Source organism: Saccostrea echinata, unplaced genomic scaffold (genome assembly GCF_033153115.1).
Source record: "Saccostrea echinata isolate AGI-Se365-2 ecotype Australia unplaced genomic scaffold, CSIRO_AGI_Sech_v1 ptg000022l, whole genome shotgun sequence".
Lineage (NCBI taxonomy): Eukaryota > Metazoa > Mollusca > Bivalvia > Ostreida > Ostreidae > Saccostrea > Saccostrea echinata.
The window spans coordinates 12,469,959-12,490,000 of record NW_026889771.1 but is presented as its reverse complement, the minus strand read 5'-3'; the positions used below and the strand labels follow the sequence as shown (position 1 = coordinate 12,490,000).

At 34.0% G+C, this 20,042-nt stretch overlaps 3 protein-coding genes across 3 annotated transcripts in view; 2 read left to right on the top strand and 1 right to left on the bottom strand.

Annotated features, from left to right (window-relative positions):
• The window catches only part of LOC133190427 (glycine dehydrogenase (decarboxylating), mitochondrial-like), a 24,335-nt gene extending 16,254 nt beyond the window's left edge, over positions 1 to 8,081 (top strand). Inside the window, exons 14-25 of the mRNA XM_061326056.1 lie at positions 214 to 356; positions 539 to 614; positions 751 to 876; positions 1,320 to 1,399; positions 1,513 to 1,582; positions 1,770 to 1,882; positions 2,149 to 2,408; positions 2,643 to 2,738; positions 4,293 to 4,400; positions 4,545 to 4,609; positions 5,798 to 5,878; positions 6,402 to 8,081. Coding sequence (XP_061182040.1) covers positions 214 to 356; positions 539 to 614; positions 751 to 876; positions 1,320 to 1,399; positions 1,513 to 1,582; positions 1,770 to 1,882; positions 2,149 to 2,408; positions 2,643 to 2,738; positions 4,293 to 4,400; positions 4,545 to 4,609; positions 5,798 to 5,878; positions 6,402 to 6,569 — 1,386 coding nt within the window. The 3' untranslated portion in view covers positions 6,570 to 8,081. The remainder of the gene's footprint in view (positions 1 to 213; positions 357 to 538; positions 615 to 750; positions 877 to 1,319; positions 1,400 to 1,512; positions 1,583 to 1,769; positions 1,883 to 2,148; positions 2,409 to 2,642; positions 2,739 to 4,292; positions 4,401 to 4,544; positions 4,610 to 5,797; positions 5,879 to 6,401) is intronic.
• Positions 8,082 to 9,127: 1,046 nt separating this feature from the next.
• On the top strand, positions 9,128 to 11,658 carry LOC133190932 (uncharacterized). The gene is made up of 6 exons (XM_061326614.1): positions 9,128 to 9,796; positions 9,921 to 10,048; positions 10,248 to 10,429; positions 10,607 to 10,730; positions 10,918 to 11,098; positions 11,269 to 11,658. Exons 1-6 carry the CDS (start codon positions 9,145 to 9,147, stop codon positions 11,556 to 11,558), a joined length of 1,557 nt encoding a protein of 518 aa, XP_061182598.1. The 5' UTR covers positions 9,128 to 9,144; the 3' UTR covers positions 11,559 to 11,658.
• Positions 11,659 to 14,063: 2,405 nt separating this feature from the next.
• Positions 14,064 to 19,812, bottom strand: LOC133190431 (sialin-like). Its single transcript, XM_061326069.1, has 9 exons — positions 19,718 to 19,812; positions 18,790 to 19,021; positions 18,307 to 18,466; positions 17,986 to 18,098; positions 17,503 to 17,637; positions 16,985 to 17,189; positions 16,529 to 16,676; positions 16,079 to 16,193; positions 14,064 to 15,806 (listed from the first exon to the last, which is right to left on the bottom strand). Exons 2-9 carry the CDS (start codon positions 18,964 to 18,966, stop codon positions 15,651 to 15,653), a joined length of 1,209 nt encoding a protein of 402 aa, XP_061182053.1. The 5' UTR covers positions 18,967 to 19,021; positions 19,718 to 19,812; the 3' UTR covers positions 14,064 to 15,650.
• Positions 19,813 to 20,042: the final 230 nt, after the last annotated feature.

Here is a 20,042-nt window from a genome sequence, read left to right as displayed (position 1 = left end):
TAATGATTTTTTTAAAAGAAATCTTATTTATAATTAAAATGCACACAATTTCAGCATACCTTGCAGAAAATTGACAGATATGTCCTTTTAACGTTGCAAATTTATAAAGGAATAGTCTTCTTATCCCATTAAGAGTTATCTGTCATATCAGATCTTCATTGAAACTTAATGAGTATTATTGAAAACATTTAAGATTTAATTTAAAATTTTCAGCCCTGCTCCTGGAAGGAGTTTGCCAACATTCACCCATTTGTTCCCCTGGAGCAAACCCTAGGTTACAAACAGATGTTTGAGGAGCTAGAGAAGGATTTGTGTGAGATTACGGGTTACGACAAAATCTCCTTCCAGCCAAATAGGTACAGCATACAGATATCCATTGAAGAATTGCAAAGAAATACTGGACTGCATTATTTAGTATGCTGAAAAATGATGGAGCTTTATTAGGATTACTTCGTGGTTTATCAAGTATTTAGGATTATTGTTTTTCTTGTTTACTGAAGAATAGAATTTAATTTTGACAAAATTTCAACCTTTGTAGTGGAGCTCAGGGAGAGTATGCTGGTCTTAGAGCTATCATGGCCTACCTCCATGCAAATGGTGAAGATAAAAGAACTGTAAGTTATGAAGCCAGAATAGCTAAAATTTCAGGGAGAGAGGGTGAAAGGGAGAGTTGGGGGTATCAAAAAATAAATTGTTTATACTTTTAAGTTTTCATATCACAGTTCCATTTTAAAATCCAGTATGTTATAGGTCTGCTTGATTCCAACGTCTGCCCATGGAACTAATCCAGCCAGTGCACAGATGGCAGGCATGAAAATTCAGCCAATCAATGTAGACAAAAATGGTGCAATTGATATGAGGCATTTGCGTGCAATGGTAAGTTATAGCAATGAATTTCTTTAGTAAATATTAATAGATTTATGGAGGGGGGTCCTGAGAAATAAAAACCCAAACACTTGCACTCCAAGCCGATGTTTTTTTGTGTTTTCAGTTGTCACAATAAGTGAAAAACAAAAATGAAATGAAATATACTGTACGTGTACATAAATTGGTCTATTCAAAATTTAGTGCAATCACTGGATATTAAGTTGATGGTGTATTGATGAATTAGCGCAATACACTTCCGCACCATATATTGGATTTATGTATGATTTCTTGGCGGTATTCATGAATCAGCGCATCAATGTTCATGTTAAAGCTGCTAAAATATGAAGCCTGCTTTTTTTTTAAGTACACATGCAGTACTCTCAAGTGTTATGTTTTAGATTGCAATTCTTTTATGTCGGAAGTTTGAGCTAGATTCTTTTTATTTGTCTCAGTGTGAGAAATACAAGGATACTCTAGCCTGTCTGATGATAACTTATCCATCAACAAATGGTGTCTTTGATAAAGAAGTCAGGTAAAATCAGTAACTTTGGAGAAACAGATTATGTCATGAATCTTAATCAGTTTATGGCTAGAGATTTTTTTACATTTTTGGCCAAAGTAATTAATGTGTTATATTCCTTGCAGGGAGATATGTGATCTTATTCACAGTCATGGAGGTCAGGTATACCTTGATGGTGCCAATATGAATGCTCAGGTAAAAATTCTACATGACATTATAATACATATGTATAATATTGTCACATGTATAAAAGGAGATTTTCTTTTATACTTATTCAAACCATCAACTGAGAGCTGCTAAGTTGAACTTGAAAAAACAGTTCATAAAAAAAAGAATTCTGGCATTATACCATTTGTATTGAATAATTCACATTATTGAACAGGTAGGAGTTTGTCGCCCAGCTGACTATGGGTCAGATGTCTCCCATTTGAATCTCCATAAAACATTCTGCATTCCCCATGGAGGAGGAGGCCCAGGAATGGGGCCTATTGGAGTGTAAGGACCCCCAAAAATTTATAAAGTGTAACATGAATTTCTCTTCTTTTGTGTGATGGAGTAATGTGTATTGTTATTTTCATCAGGTATACAAAACATTTCTTTGCATTGCAAATACATGTACATGCATACTTTGTGCAATAGCAGTGGACCAAATTATGTGATGATTTTGTAATAACATAAAATTTATAATGTAAAAAACATCTTCAGACTTCGATGTAAAATTCTGGAAAATGCATATAGCCTTTGTTATTTTTGCTGCACAGGAAGAAACATTTGGCACCATACCTCCCCACCCATCCAGTCATCCCTCCCTATGGCACCACTGGACCTGAAGCCAAATCATTTGGTGTTGTGTCTGCGGCTCCTTTTGGATCCAGTGCCATTTTGCCCATCTCTTGGGGTTACATTAAAATGATGGGAGCCAAGGGCTTAAGGCATGCCTCAGAAGTTGCTATTCTGAATGCTAACTATATGAGCAAAAGATTGGATGGATATTACAAGACTTTATATAAGAATGATGAAGGTCTGTATGTGTTGAAGATTTCAAAGAAAAATATTTTTTGTTGAAGTAAGCAGTGAAAATAATTTTTTCTTTACAATATACAAAAAATATTTGTGTAGAGAATTTATAGCTAGGATTCTTTCTTTAATAAATATATCTTTTCATTTTTTTATGGCTGAAAACTATTCTAGTGACTGGAATCTTGTAGGTACATGTATATTTATTTGGAATTTGATCACCAAGACTATTTCACAGGTTGTGTTGCCCACGAGTTCATTATTGACTGCAGGGAATTTAAGAAAACTGCTGGTATTGAGGTGATGGATATTGCTAAAAGGCTTCAGGATTACGGTAAGTTATAGTAACTATCCAGCACTCCGAAAATATAAAAGGCTTCAAGATTACTGTAAGTAATTGTTACTATCCAGCACTCTGAAAATATAAAAGGCTTCAAGATTACAGTAAGTTATTGTCGCTATCCAACACTGAACATACAAAAGGCTTCAGGATTACAGTAAGTAATTGTTACTATCCAGCACTCTGAAAATAGAAAAGGCTTCAGGATTGCAGTAAGATATAGTATTAGCCAGCACTCTGATTATACAGAAGGCTTCAGGATTATGGTTAATTTTACCCCCCTGCAAACGAAGTTTGGGGGGTATATAGGAATCACCTTGTCCGTCTGTCTGTCTGTGCAAATGTGTCCAGTCCATATCTTTCTTACGGAGGAACATTAGAATCTACTGCTTCACAAAAAGAATGTTCATGACCTGAGGGTGTGTCATGACCTTGACCCAAGGTCATTTGGGCAAGTTCAAGGTCACTGAAAGAAAAAGTTCATAATTCGTGCCCGATCCATATCTTTCTTATGGATAAACTTGGTGAGTTCCTATTTTACACAAAGATTGCTTATGACCTGAGGGTGTGTCATACGTTGACCAAGGTCATTTGGGTACATTCAAGGTCACTGACAGAAAAAGTTCATAATTCATGTCCGGTCTGTATCTTTCTTATGGAGAATAATGTTGGGATGTTGGGAGTTTCCACCTCACACATAAGATTGCTTATGACCTGAGGGTGTTTCATGATCTTGACGGTAATGACCTATATTTACTGTAGAAAAAAATGAATAAATAAGGCATCCATACTTTCCAACAGAGAAATACTTGAAAAATTGTTATTTATTTTTTCAATGTAATAAAAAAAATGTTATTGATTAATACAAAAAAAAGTATTGATGTTTTATTAGGCTCTGCCTTAGTTTCATTCATTAAAAAATATAATGAGCAATTACCGGTAAATTTTTAGTCTAAATGTTTAAATAAATAGTGAACACATGAGATCCATCAAATACTAGTATTAGCGACTTGGCACTTTCTGTGAAAACCCTGCGGGGGGTATTTGTCCCTTTTGGACAGTTCTAGTTTATATTAACTATTCTGCACTCTAAGAATACTAAAGGTTCAGGATATGGTAAGTTATGGTATCTATCTAGCATCTGAGAATACAAAACGCTTCAGGATTACAGTAAGTTATAGTACCTAACTAGCCACTCTGAGAATACACAGGCTTTAGGATTACGGTAAGTTAAAGCAACTAGACAGAACCCTGAGAACACATTATTTTTTTCTCTGGCTGTAACTTATCAGAGCACTTGCCTTATTACAAATTAGTTAATTTTCAATACCAGTTAAAAAATAATCAAGAGTTGCATATATATTTATATCTACATTGAATTTTGCATAAAATAAAATGTTATTCAAATTTCTTCATGCACACTTTTTCAAAAAATGTTCATTTATTGGTTTTGAGGATTAATTATTTTGTAGACATGTAACAGAGACATTTCTTTGTTGGGAGATTAAGAATATGCTTTTGATTTTCAAATTTTTTTTTTTTGGACAGGTTTCCACTCCCCCACCACCTCATGGCCTGTTGTCGGAACCTTAATGGTGGAACCCACAGAGTCTGAGGATAAAGATGAGTTAGACAGATTCTGTGATGCTTTAATTGGTAATTCAAGTTTTACTCGTCATTCTATAGAATCAAAATTTGATATATGAATCAGAGCTGTGACTATATGTACATTTTAATTTTTTTTCAGAAACCAATGTTTAATGCTACTGTATATCAAAATGGTGTTTTTGTGTTTTACAGCTATTAGACAGGAAATAAAAGATATTGAAGAAGGACGATATGATTCTAAGATGAACCCAATTAAGGTATTGCATAAGGGACATTTGAATGGTGTAATAAAAAAAAATTGTCCAGAATTTCAAAATGAATTTGATTTCAAAATAAATTTGATCCCAGTTGTAAATATAAAAACTCCTTACACTATTTGGCCTTGTGTGATATGGTATCATAAAGTAACTTTGTAATTTTTGCTGTGAAATACTCTGTACTTTCTCTACCTTTGTCCCCCCGTTTTCTTGAGAGTGAGGGGATATTAAATCTCACTCTTTCATCTGTCTTGTCAGTCTGTCTGTCTGTCACAAAAACTTTAACCCTGGTCATAACTTTTGAATGGGAAAAGATAGGGCTTTCATATTTCACATGTACATTACCTGTTACAAGACCTTTGCAAATATACTATGGTTATTGACCCTGTGACATTGATCTTGATGTTTGACCTATTTTCAAAAATTTTCACATTACTGTTACCTTGGACATAACTTCTTAACAAGAAGAGATAGACTTTCATATTTCATATGGACATTACCTGTGACAAGACCTTTTAAATTAACTATAATTTTTTACCCTGTGATCGTTGTTTCCAAACATGCTTGGATTTTTGTTCCCTTGACCCTGACCTTGAAGTTTGACATAATTTTAAAATTAACATTGGTGATAACTTTTGCATGAGAGAAGATAAGGCATTCATATTTGAATGTGTATTACCTGTGCTGAGATGTTTCCAAATACTGTGATTTTTTTGAACCCCATGACCTTGACCTTGAAGTTTGACCTAATTTTCCAAAATTTTAACATTGCTGATAACTTTTTTATAAAAGAAGAAATGGCATTTATATTTGACATGCGCTTTAACTGTTTCAAGTCCTCTCCATATGTACTTTGTTTTTTTTTTACCTTGTAACCTTGACTTTAAAGTTTAACCTTGTCTTTTTCAATTTTTTTTTCACATTGGTAATAACTTCTGAATGAGAGAAGATTAGAGCTTTCATATTTTACATGTACATTACTATGACAACACCTTTCAGAAAGGTATATCATTTTTGACTTCGTGACCTTGACCTAGAAGTTTGAAGGACACTTAAACAAGAAAGTTATATTATGCTGCAACTAATTGCATCCCAACCATGAAGACACCAAAAGCAGGAACCACAATTCTTTCAATTTGCCCATATCAAATATATTTTATACTGATACTCTGTTATTTATTCTTTCAGATGGCCCCTCATACTCAAGCTGAAGTCATGTCCTCTCACTGGGATCGTCCCTATTCCAGAGAAGTGGCCGTCTTCCCAGCTGTAAGTTACCTCTCTGTTTTAGTTTTTTTACTGATGTTTTATGTTGCATGTATCATTTTGTCAAAAATAGTTTTCCTTCCTAGGATTTGACAGTTCTACCATCTTACAGGTGAAAGTTTAGTTTCAAATTAAAGTTTAATTTCAAATTTTTAAAGAGAAAAAAAAAGGATAGACAGGTTATTTTACACAGTAAATATTGTGTGCCTTGCACCTGATCAAGGAGATATCCTCTATTGCATGTGGTAATTTCTCATTGTGAATCATAGGACACTCTAAAGCAAAAGTTCAGTTGTCATAAATAGAAACATGAAGAAATATATTGCTTATTGTACTAACAATGGGTAATTTTATGTGTATCGATCACAAATATATCATGAAAATATGGATGCAAGAAATGAATTGATTGACAGTTTTCTTTCAGCAAATGTACTGAAGTTGAAATGTCTACACTTTTGATAAAATTGGTAAAAAAAAGTTTTTAATCTATATCCTGTTTTTATTTGATGTTTCCCCTTTGTTTCAGCCCTTTGTGACAGCCACTACAAAGTTCTGGCCCACTGTGAGCCGAATTGATGACATTTATGGCGATCAGAACTTAGTGTGCACATGTCCACCAATGGAAATGTATTATGAATCCCCATTTGTTGACGAACTGGCAAAGCGCAAGGAAAAAAAGAAAGCAGCTGCCTGACTTTAATAAAAAAAAAGAATTCCAATTGTTATGTAGAAAAAAAATATGAATGATAATTCACAGTTTGTTCTCTGAAGAAGATGCTGTGAAGATCAATACTGTACATGTACATATACCCTTTTAGCAGAATTCATGTTTTTGCAAATCTGATGCTGTCTTTTGTGGTAATTTAAATTTTGGACAATCAGGAATATGGTACATGTATTAGCTATATAGATAATGATAAACAATTCTGATTAAGCCCCAAATTATTCTTTTTTTACATATTTAAAAGTATGATGCATAGTATTATTGATAGAGCTATATAGATTTTTTTCAAGTATGATTGATGAAATCCTAATTGATCTTCCAAGTTTGATTTAATACATATATGATTGATAAAAATGCTTTTTGATTTTACCAGATAGTTCTTGAAAAGCCTTTAAAAGGAAGATTGAATTGGGTAAGATATAAGTAGATGTACAGTATTGTACAAATTCTGACACACTGGCAGTTACACATATCTTTAATCTTTACTCACTGCTTCAAATCATGTTTTTTAGATATCTATGCATACACTTGTTCACCATTGTATGTGAATTTAAGAGAAAAACGTGTTGGAGATAATCTCTGTTAAAGGACAAGGCATTTTGATATGATAATTTTGACTCCTTTTGCTGTAGGAATTTTAAAGTGGTTTGAGAGCACTGTGTAAGGCCTTTGCAGTTATAATATATACATGTATGTAAAATATATCAATTAATATATGTGAGAATTTATTCAGATTATTTTATCAAATTTATCAAAGGAAAACTTGAAGTGTAAACTGTTTACAATTTATACATGTATATTGTAACACAAAAGGAGGTATAATGAAGCACCGAATTTGACTTGCTAATGCTGGAAACATGAGAGAAGAGAAGCTATTGCTTATGCAGAAAAGTAGTGCATTTTATGATTAGAATTTTGTACATACTTTCAACCAGTGTGCTTTCTTTTGCATTTGTGTCTCTTCTTCTTGAACAGCAAACAATTTTTTTTTCTTGCTTTTTAATCATGGAAATTCATGCGATGATTATATTTCTATTCAAACTTTACCTGTAAGCCAAGTATTTTACTAGAAGAATTTTTTTTTCAACCAAAGTGTAGATGAATTTATTAAATGTATATGTATTTGACTTTTCATAAAAAAATGATTTTAATATATGTATATGTGTGTCAAATGGATCTGTTTGGTGCCAGAATCTCCTTAAAGTATTAAGATATTTTGTTATCGTATAAAATATGTTTTCATTTATTTTTTTTTCTCTGAACCTAAACTACTTTTATTTTTAAGTGCTAATATTATCCATGTACATGTATTTTTTTCATTTTTGTTTTCTGTGAAAATTTTTTCTTCTTTACACCATAAACCATGTGTCTTTCTACAACTGAATTATATTTGTTTAGTAATGAATGTATGCAACATTTGGCATGTCACATAAGTTTATTGAAATGGGTATTAAGATTTTATTAAAATATACTAAATATTTATTTATTTAGTCAATATTTTATGATTTAAACTAAAAAATAGATATTTTCCGGGACAGGTCAAAAGGAAAGGGCGGTCACACCCATCGTGTGATCTGTAAAATTGAGAAAGTCTTGGTAAAAACTGCTATTATATCAACTTTGTGAGATTCTGTAGTACCCCCCCCCCCCCCAAAAAAAAATCCAACTCTTGGATTTTTTTTTGGGGGGGGGGGGGGGGAGTCGCCCACCTCCATCTGGAAATTCTAGATCTGCCCTTGATATATCTTGATTGAGAAAGATTTGAGAATTTTTATTATAAAGAGAAAAAAGGAATTCTATGTATCTCTATGCATGAAATGTTAAATGTTCAGAGTGATTGTAATACAAAAGTTATACAACTTACATCGTTTATATAAACCCAGAAAATTCTCGATCTACAATAGAACAGTAGCTGCACCACAAACATGAAAACAAATTCACAAGAGATGTTTCGATAGTTTCCGCAGAAATTAGCTGCATTTTATATTTTTTTAGTAAAAAATGAAAGAACAACATCGAAGAGATCAAAAAGGACAAGTCTTGGAGAAAATTACAATAATGCTGTGCGAAATTTCATTCATGTATTGGCAGTTGTCACCCCCTACTCCAGCTCTCTCAAATGATTAAAAAAAGGAACTAAGAAAAAAAGGGTGGGGTTTTTTAGTTAAATGTGGGGGTGTTTCATCCTAGTATTTTGTTCTAAATTCCAATATGCAATATTACATTTGGTGATGTACCAAAACATGAGACGTCACACATGAGGGTGTTAGGCGTGTGTGTCCCACCTCGTAATGCATTGCTCTGACGCGCTATGGTGAAAAATACATTGCGTCTCTCAGTCGTCGGTACCCGTAATATAACCCAGTCGTTACTCATTTACCCCGAGGGTCAGCTAAAAACGGAAGTCATTCACTAACTTGCATGTGTCAGTTATTTCTACGTCACTTGATGGATAGGATATAACTGAAGTATACATATTTTTGGTCATAAGTAAACTAGCTTTCGAAGACTACACACCATACAAGTTTAAAAGCTATAAGAAAATATGCGGAAACTAACATCACTGACCGTGTTAACTTTATGTTTAGGAATAGGCTTTGCCCAGTTTAATAATTTTAATCAACAAGGAACACCGCAGATTGGAGTCGGGCAAAATCAACAGCCAGGTGGTTTTCCCCAAAATTTTGGACCACGAAATCAGGGAGGGGGGTTTCAACCTCCTACTCAAGGTGGATTTCCAAACACTGGCCAACAGCCTGGTGGCTTTCCAACACAGGGTCAACAACCAGGGGGTAATTTTCCTCCACAAGGTGGGCAGCAGCAACCAGGTGGGTTTCCTCCACAGGGTCAGCAAGCAGGAAATCAGGGAGGAGGCTTCCCTCAAGGTGGTCAACAACCCGGCGGATTTCCGAACCAAAATCAGGGTTTTCCACCTCAGAACCAAGGAGGATTCCCACCGCAAAATCAAGGAGGATTTCCGCCACAGAATCAAGGAGGTTTTCCGCCTCAGAACCAAGGTGGATTTCCTCCCCAAGGACAACAAAACGGTCCACAGGTAAACAGACCCGGACTTGGAGGATTTCAGCCAAATGCTATCGGTGGATTTGGAACCGTTGGGAATAGATTTGGAAACCCTTTTATTCCTGGGAATGTGATTGGAGCAAACCTACCGGGGGCAAATAATGGAAACACCCAAAGTACGTATAGGAAAAAAATAAAATAAAATTGGTCTTCGATCTAAGATATACATGTACATTTGCGGAAGATCATTGATATCATGAAAGGTATACGTTATGTAACGGAACATTTTTTTTTGTACAGATCAATTCACAGCCAGCGGGCAGTTGTTTATGAGTCTTTCGCAGAACCCTAACAACTATCGTTATGCTACATGTTACTTCAACTCGACCGAGAACAGTATCAGGGGACGGGCCGACTTCAGACAATTTGTAAGTCAATGTTGTGTTTTAACAATGAGTAAAATACATACATTTAGGTAATGGTTGCTTCTCAGTACATGATTTCCTTTAATTTTATGTATACATTAGAAAAAAAACAACAACAACAAAAAAAAAAAAACAGTTAAATGTATTTTAGTTTTTTTTTTTTTTTTAGCTGTTTGTTGATTTTAGAAGAATTTTCTTTTAGTTGTTTGGTGACTCGGGTGTGGACATAAGAATTCAGCTGGTGGGACTTCCCACCTCACCCGTGGATACCCAGAGAGGAATCCACATCCACGAATTCGGAGATATAGGCGAAAGATGTTCCCGTGTGGGACCCCACTTCAACCCCACCCAGACCCGCCACGGTGGCCGAAACAGTTACCCATTGTAAGTATGTCGTAACGTTTAATCCCCCCCCCCCGTTATAGCTGATCATACTAATATGCATGTATAAACGTACTAGTATGTTATAAATGATTATATTTTTATTTGATTTTGAGTAATAATATGGTATTCTTTTAAACGTTTCTTCATTAAGAATTCGGTCCTTTTTAATATTTCTAGCTTGCGTCATGTTGGAGACTTAGGAAACATGCTGCAGTCAGCCCAGGGGGTTGCTTCCACACAGTTTAGAGATGAGGTCATTTCCCTTCAGGGCCAGGGCAGTATTCTCGGCCGATCATTAGTGGTAAGGATTTTATTTTTTAATCACATAATTCAGACTGTAAACGCGAGACGACGGGAAAATTAATTCGAAAAATCCCGTGCATCGAAAGATATTACGGGTAACCAATATTCAAACGTACTTTTACATTTAGCAGCATTTTTTTTTCAACAAACAACAATTTTAAAACACCTCAAATTTCATTTGCTAGGTTAAGTTGGAGCGGGATGATGAAGGAACTGGAACTAACTCTGCCAGTCTACAGAACGGTAACGCACGCACCCCTATTGCCTGCTGTACCATTGGGCGCGCCAGCCCAGCAAACTGGAGAACTCCCTACTCAGAGGACGATCTAATGGTCATGTCGGGGGGAGCCTGGTCACCTAGCTCAAGTAGGTATCTTTAAGAATTAATCGGTTTAAAAATTATGAAAACGACACAACATAATTTTGTATCCTTCAATTGTGTCTGAATTTCGGGGGGGGGGGGGGGGGTAAGGGCACTTCTGCAAAAATTTATTGGTTTGAAATGTGTTTGTTAACCAATGCCTATATATTTTCAGGCTCTAGCTCAGGTTCAAGTCTCCAGGGAACGCAGACTGGTGTGAACTCACAGGGAACACAGACAGGACTCAACACACAGGGGGCAAGTCCAGGGGGTGGAAATAGCTTCAACAGTCAGGGAGCTTCCTCCAACACTCAGGGGTCACAGACAGGATTCAATACTCAGGGGTCCAGTCTAGGGGGTGGGAATAGCTTTAACACAGGCGGGTCAGCGTTTTCAAATAATTTTGGAGGCGGATCTAACTCAGGACAATCATCTTTTGGTTTCTTAGGAAACCAGGGCAAATAAATAAACATTTGTTAATTATGTGAATGAATGTGGTGTAAATGTTTTTGAGCGCTTTACTATTTATATGAGTTTTTATACAATAAAATTTGTAAAATATTCATTTTTGTCTTCTTGTGACTTGAATACCGGTATGTCGTTATGTTCTTCAGAATTTAATACATGTACCATCTTAAAAGGTAACCCCAACATTTCTTAAAATTATCACTCATGCTTCTAGCAATTTATTTTTTGGCAAAATATTGAAAATCGGAAATTGGAATCACTGTGCATCAATCCCATGGTTTCGGACTTAAAAATTCGGTCCATAACGCGTCCTCACAACGTCAAGAGTCCAGAGTTCACACGTGGTCGTTGGACAGCGACCACATGTAGACTCAGGATCTCTGACGTTGTGAGGATGTCCATAACGATGCACATAAGTTGACTGGCTAATTCCACACAGAACAACATAACCATGAGGACTTGAAGTGATATCGTCATGATCCTGTAGTTGGAATAATCTGTCTTTCGGAACAGCCTTCCAAGCCGGAAGATACTTTGCATGGCTACATGTTTCCACTTCCAATCACTTGACTCTACACTGCGGTGTGATACGAAATTAATAAATATGAAATGGTTTTACAACGAAGAAAGTATTTTTTTCTTGCTTCAACCGAACCACTCTCTGCGATTTTCTGAGATATCAAATTTCTATATATTAAAAGTAACGAAAAAATTACCCCTTCCCTCGTAGGAAACACGGAACCTCCTAAATTTCTAAGGAGAGTCTTGTATCTGAAAAAAATTTACTGAGGAAAGTGACATGTCTTACCCCCCCCCCCCCTTCCCCGAAATAGTTGGAACAGATTGCTTGTCAAAAAAAATTTCCGAATCCGAAATTTTTGAGTTGGTGTTGAACCTCCCCCCCCCCCCCCCTTCCTTGGAAAAAAGTATGTCCTGGACCCGCGAATGATGCATTTACGAGGGTTGTTAGAAAAGTTCGCGGACAAGTTCTATTGTGATCCCGCTATTTACATGAAATCATTAAAACTCTGCAGGTAAAAACTGTAAGTGTTTTCCAATTAATATGCAAAAATTTTGTGTTTTCCGATGATCTTTAAAAAATATATAGCGAAATAATTTAGATAAAGCATGCTTTACGGAGCATGTTACTTTTTCGCATTTTTACATTTCAGAGACATAATTTTGAAATTAAAGATTGCACTGTTGTAGCGCATAAAGATTTATGATATTTCACCTCTTGCTAAGATATTCATGAAACGTCATTTGGCGAAATTTTGAATTAAATTGGAGGAGTTATGACTGTTTTGTCACTTATTATAGATGATAAATGCGTAAAAACAAAGTTAAAAATTGGTAACGTCATTGACCGTCTTGGAGCACCGAGCTATTAAAAAAATTATGTGTGCAGACAGGGAAATGCCCGAAAGAGACTAAAATGTTTTTAGATGCTACTGGGGATGGCTTACACGTATCTAGTACCAAAGTGTTCAAGTGGTAACAACTTTGTAAGAATGGAAGGATGGACATTTTTGATTATAGACTCCTGCGATACCCCAATATCCTGATCATCGCATGGGCGTTGCGCCTATGGATTTTGCATTGTTTCTCAAATCTTATCGCTGAACTGCGTAGACATTGTTTTAAAGATCTCACTAATATCTGATACGCCACAAAAGACATTAAAAAAATATATAACATGTCTTGATATACATATTCAATTTTTAAGTAAAAAAAAGACATGAAAAGTCTATAGAAATGAAAGATATTTAAAACTATGAAAAAGCTTCACGGGTCTGGAATCAGGTTGTCGCGACACCTAACGTCATAAAACGTCAAGTGATTGCTCCGTGAATCCTATGACCGCGCAGTAAAAATCAACGTATATTTTCAAAATTTTAGTAAATGGACCTGATCTTTTACATATTAATAAACAAAAGATAAGAATTTAATTAGACATACGTCATTCTTCAAAGTTTACAATAAATTTTCCGTAAATCAATGTGTCCGCGAACTTTTCTAACAACCCTCGTAAGCGTAATAAAGTAGTCTACATGTATGATCTAATTATGGAGGAGGTGAACATATCACTCAAGTAAATACTGCTTTAAATCAGTGTAAAAAATGCTATCTCCTTCCTTTGTATTAGTAAATGCTAATTTTAAAAAACATTTTTTGTGAAAAAAAAGAGGAATCCTGTGTCTTAGCGTCATTTTTATTTTGCAGGGTATTAAGGGACAGATCAAAGGAGGGAGGGGGGCTCAACCACCCCCTTCCAATCAATAAAATATATTTAAGAGCTGCAGAGAGTGGATGCAGGATTTTTATTTTATTTTTTTGAAGGGGTGAGTATGCACCAAATCCATGGACAAAGAGAGATAACTTCTACAAAAAAATAAGCTGCCATGTTTAAAATGAATCAAAGATCTCTTGGATGGTAAATGTCACTTTGTCCTAACAGACGCATGGTGATATATTTTTCACTAGGTAAACACATGCAAAAAGTACAAATATTCATTACATTTTTATTTTTTTTTAATGAAATTTTCTTGACAACATGACTTTCTCATCCTCACACACTTTTTCTGTCACTAAAGAAATTCACTGCTGACATTTTATGCTTGTATAATACCTCTATATTATTTGCATTACCTTTTTTTTAAATTGGGGAATGTCTGTAAGATATGTTACTTTCTTCTCATTTCACATCGGGTTCAATGTTCCTCTGTTAACTCATATAAAACTTTGTTATAACACTTATAATTTTTCAACAAAAGTCTATGTAATTTTTAAAAAATGCTCACAACTTCAGCATACTTTGCAGGTCACAATTTTATAAAGAAATTCTAGTCATTTATCTTAGTGACAGTTATCTCTCTTATCAGAGGGTCAATGAACCTTAAATTCAAAGGCATTTATAAAGACTTTATCATGCTTCATTGGTTGTTGTTACTGCGTATAAGGATTTTTTTTTCTCTGTTAATGTTAATTACTTAAAAAAGGGATAGCAATACTGGGTGTTTACATCCTAATTCAACCAGATCTAAGAGTAGCTCACAATGGCATGAACTCATAATTATTAAAATACATTATCTTTAGCTTAAAATGCTTTACAAACTTAGTTTTTTCAAATATTCAAGATATGGATAAATCATTGAATTACAAATAAAGAGCAGTGAATAAAATCACACTCAAAATTTGTTCTTTTCAATGCAAAGCTACATGTAACAACAGTTACTACATTCGAAATTGATTTGCACTTTTTTTAAACAAAATGTGTTTACATTTAACATATGATATGCTAATAGAAAAATTTAAAAAACAAGACATATATTGTCAGTTCTGTACTAAATCTTGAAAAGGTGTAAAGAAGAATGGGGGTCAATGCAAAACATACTGTTACAGTATTTCTCTAGTAAAATCTCCCCTTTTTTCATTCAGACACAAAATACACCCTGCTTCAACAAATGGAGGGATGTTGTTACATGTATATACATGCAATTCAAAACAACAAAAATAAATATCAACAAAAATGCATGTTGTTCATAAAATAATCTCAGAGGGTATTGCATACCATACCTTCAAAAATACATATTCATATTTTTTTAACCTAAGCAAAAACAAATTTTTGGCAACTATAAATCCTTAATTGGAGAATTTGAAATTCCATTCACATAAAAAATATTTCTTTACACATGTACATATTATAAATATACAATCAAATGCCACATTTGAACAATAAAGCAGGATTAAATTTATATCTACAGAACTAATGCTCTCATCACAGAAAAAAAAAAACATCTCAAATAATGAGTATTGGAACCTTTCAAAAAACAATTCAGCACATTATTTATCTAAAAAAATATATGTTCACATTTAATATATCCTTCAAAGAAGGCACCAAATGTGCCCTACCTAATACATAACACACATCTAATACATACCACACATTAAATTTTTAAAAAATAACATTCATTCTTCATTCAACAGATGAAAATGAAGCATCAAGTGATTTAAATACATTGCAAAAACACTGACTGGAATTAAAGTTCAAGTGTTTATATTTTTGATCAGAAAAACAAAACTTTGAGGCTACAGCACTTGGCTGGCTGCACTCTGACTAAGGTAAATAATAGCACCAACAAAATTCACTCCGGCGGCAATGATGAACACGGGAAACCATCGACCGTGACTCTGTAGTACAAGTTCTGCTGTCAGCGGTCCACATGTGATACCAGGGATTGTTGCCTATAGTAATATAAATATGATCATAAAACTCAAAAGAAAACAAAAAAACATGCCATCACCTACAGACACATCTACATGCATTACAAATTTATATGCACTAGGGTATACACAAATTTTGTTGGGATAAAAATTGCTTTTTTGTTGGACTTGAAAAAAAATCTGTTTTTTTTCTTAATTACATATTCTCTCAGTAGAAGAGCATTTAAATGTCAAAATCTTTAATACAGCAAATAATGTATATATTTACATGTAGGACTATGAAAGTAGCTTACCAATGTGTTGGAGATGGCAAAAGTAATTCCAGCATGATTAGGAGCCACTTCTGCATGATTGCTCAGGTGTCCTGATGAGTTACAAGCACTTAAACCAAGAGAAAGGGAAACAAAGCTGGAAACAGAAGGAATATCCAAAATGAATAAGCTTTAATATTTTGTTTGACAGATGACTTGTGATCTCCTACACTACGCTTGTTCATTCATTTTATGTAAATTGAAAATAAGAGTCTTCGTGCTTTATAACTGTTACCTTTATGATATAATATCCTATCTCTCTGTTATATACATGTATATATAAGAAAAGGAATGGATTTTTAAGATTTAAGAAAAAAATTGTATATCTACAGGAAGTAATATAGACACCTTTCTAATATTCAAATGAATGGATCATTCATTCAAAATTTTTTTAACGTTGATAACATCTAATAATTCATGAGTAGTACTTACAAAACAGCAAGGGATAAATTATTTACAGCGCTGAAAAATAAAATAAATAATCCTGGTCCCAGAAGACCAATGCTGGTCATTAGCCTCCTAACCGACAGTAATGTCCACTTGTCTTTGGTTATCAGGGAATCGGCAAAGTGTCCAGCACCTGAAAGATAAAGGAACTTCACAGAATTATCAATGCAAAAAATATCATCCTAAAATGAGGGTCAATTCAGAAGAAATGTTAGGTGGCTAAGTCTACTGCTGTCATAAAAAATGACTCTAAGTTTTCTCCAGTTTTTTTTGCTAGGAGATGTGGGCCATCAAATCAAATGTTCTAAATGATATTTTAGTGTATGACATTTTTATTACCAGTATATCATTCTTTGCATTATGTACCTATTAAGCAACAAAATGTAATGGTAAACTTCTTGCCATGATGTTAACTGAATTTAATCAGAAAATCTTACTTACCCATTCCGACTAAAGAATTCATGATGTAAGGCACTGCCGTAAACATGATATGGCTCTTTTCGGCCCCAAGTGTACGAGTCATATATGTTGGCAGCCACTGCATGATTATATAATTGGACCAGTTCATGCTAAAGTGAGCAATATAAATGGACCAAAGCGGCCAATGGCACAGAAATTCTCGCCAGGAAACATTGTTATTATTGACCTGCATAAAATTAAAAGAGACAAAAATAAATACCGGTAAGAGGAATCACAAACAAGAACAATAAAAAATGAATATTGATGTTTAAGAAGTAGAAAGTTAATCTTACCCTTATCTGAAAAAAAAAAATATCCTGAAAAAATCTCTAGCTTTCAAAAAAAAAATGAAAAATTCAAATTCTTTTTCACTTGTTCAAACATGTATCTGCATTTTAATTGTTGACATATAGGTAATAGTTGTCAAATACATAAAACTCTAATTTTGCAGCCACAGGTATTATAAAGTAGATGATACACAAGCTTTTTTTTCTTTTTACCTTTGGAGGATCAACAAAGTCTTCCTCAGTGGATGTTCTAATTTCTTTGTACATCAGAATCCACAATAAAACCCACACAAAACCCATAAAACCGAATAAATAAAACATCCACTCCCAGTCTAGGTGAGGGCACAGCTGTAAGCAGAGATACATGTAAATTGAATTTTAACGATGTTTTTTTGATGCAAAACATTTTATCATGTACTGTATTTCATTCATAAGAATTTCATTTACACATAAATTCAAGAGAATGTGTGACAAAGAAAAGTTAATCTCTCAGCAATAAAACCTGGAAATGAATTTAATTACTAATTATATATTCATCAACATGGTTTAATATAATGCTTCTTGACTTGCAAAAATAAAATTTCACAAAAATTAAGTTAGGTGCAGCATTTTCTCATAATTTGGAATTACATGTATAACTTACTATCCCCACATGTATATGAAGACAATCACTGTTGAACTAGAAATGTCACTTACCACAGATGCAAAAGTTTGTCCAATAGAGCCAAATGCAACCAAATAACCAAAAGCCCTAGACCTCTCTTCACATGGAATGGCATGGGAAAAAATATGGAAAATTGTTGGCAATCCTAAAATAATAACAAAATTAATATTAACAAAATCAACACTAATCACTTGTATCTCTTTTTTTTAACCTGAAAAATACTGGGAGAAAAAACTTTTGAAAAGTGGCTTTCTAACTGTGAAAACTTCACTTTTGCTATTAAATGATTGGATATGTACAAGTTTATTTAGATAAAAACACTTTAATAGGTAAATCAATTTAAGAAAAATTACCTAATCCTTCACCAAGTCCTAACAAGACTCTTGAAAGTATTAATGCATAAATGGAATGAGCAAAGAAGGGGACGAGAAACGTTGACAAAGACCACAGAAGCACAGCTATGGTAAGCATCATCTTTCCTCCATACTTTTTGGCCCCACTTCCACCAATTACCTAGTTCAGAGATCATATGTGTACATATACAATACATCATACAATACCAATGAATATAAATTCTTTATTTTTCCCACAAATGAAATGCATTCTGAAAACTTGGTTTTCCTCTTATGAATACATTATTCAGACATGATCAAATCTATGGAAAAGTGAAAGAAGATAGGATATTTCATTCAAATTCTAATTTATCTAAATATGAAAAGACAAGCAAGCCAAACATCAACTCAAAACCACTGATATACATAGAAAATCTACGTCAGAGTAATTTACCTGGTATATGTTCTATATATTAAGGGGAAACCTGCTTTAAAAAAACTCACCTGGCTACTCATGTAACCAACAGCAAAAGAACTAAGAACCCATCCTTGTCCATGTAGGTCCCATTTATACTCATCTGCCATGGGTACAATAGCAATGGGCATAATCACTCTGTCCGCCGAGTTTATAAAGTTGGCGATGGAACATAATGCTATTGTATGTGATGCTCTACTCAACATGTTGTATTTGTTAGATTTCCCAAGTACACTTTGAGACCATGATCATTTGACTAGTCTGGAAAAAATGAATGAAAAACAGGAATTTTATTACTGTCAGAGAAGTAATACATCTGGATTACAGGAAGAAAAGACCACATCGAGAGATCATTAAATATGTATTTTTATGCAAATCAGTCAGTTTATGTTTACTAATCATTGGTTATCTGATCATTTCATCATTTCTTGGATTGCCACTATGTGTCTTATAAATGCACTTTGAGTACACTACTACAAAATTCCCTGGAAAATTAGTGACCACATGCATACATATGTAGCGTAATCCCACACAGGAATAAGTTTGTCTACAATGCAAATGTCTAAGGGCATGGACGAGGGGATGCTTGAGTAAATAAAACTTCAGAGTAATGTATTTTTCTTGCCAAATCATTTCACACCAAAGAGTAAACAAAGAAATTCCTATTTTAATATCTGACATTAACCAACACTTCTTGACCTTTGTCTCTCAATATTTAATAAGAAATCACTGAATTTAGCATAATTGTCCAAGGAAGAGTACATTTTTACAATGAATTAACAAAGTAGTATAGTTATGTTTGATCACAGGAGTGTGTGCAATCTTTTTAAAAAAAAAGTTAGGCGAATCAGTCAGTGACATTTCTTCCATATGTAACAAGATGCCAAGCGTACAAGCGCTTAAAATATCAAATATACATATTCATAACTAAGATTTCTATCATTCTAAAACACTTACACAAAGCATTAGCTATAAATCATTTTTGTTTTTGAGTGATTTTTCCCGTTATCGCAAACGTGGCAAGTCCATCGCAGCAGTTGACAACTCTAATAAGGCCGTTTATATCAACACATTCCTCTCGACAAAAATTGTTTAAAATTTTACCGTTTTCAAGCAGCTGACTGGCATAGTTTTATTTTCAACAAATATACAGTGATGACTGATTTCCGAATATCATAATTTATTTAGAAATGTGGAATGTAGATAATATTGTTTGCAATGCTATAGGGGGTAGTGTGTTTGAATGGGGGTGGTTTCGCCCCAATTACCTGTTCGCTCTGAG